Below are 202 nucleotides of genomic sequence, written 5' to 3' on the forward strand. Positions count from 1 at the left end.
AGGGATTAGTTTGTGTAGGTATCTTTGTTCTATGAGAGATGATGTGATGTTCTAAAGAACAAAGTAAGTAAGATTTTCTGCTCATTATATTAGATGAGTTTTTTAACTTGTATACAAAACTGCCTACTCTAGTCATCTGTGTCTGAGATGGAGAAGAAGAAGGAACGGCTGATGATGCTGTCAATGAAGCGCAAACAGGAAC

General features: G+C 36.6%; 1 protein-coding gene across 1 annotated transcript in view; it reads left to right on the forward strand.

Annotated features, from left to right (window-relative positions):
* Positions 1–202, forward strand: part of LOC119589286 — a gene marked incomplete in the record, with an annotated part of 113,340 nt that overhangs the window by 101,083 nt on the left and 12,055 nt on the right. The window contains 1 exon segment of the mRNA XM_037937904.1: positions 133–202. Within this exon segment, the coding sequence (XP_037793832.1) occupies positions 133–202 (70 nt within the window).

The sequence above is a fragment of the Penaeus monodon genome, chromosome 25 (genome assembly GCF_015228065.2).
Source record: "Penaeus monodon isolate SGIC_2016 chromosome 25, NSTDA_Pmon_1, whole genome shotgun sequence".
Classification (NCBI taxonomy): Eukaryota; Metazoa; Arthropoda; class Malacostraca; order Decapoda; family Penaeidae; genus Penaeus; species Penaeus monodon.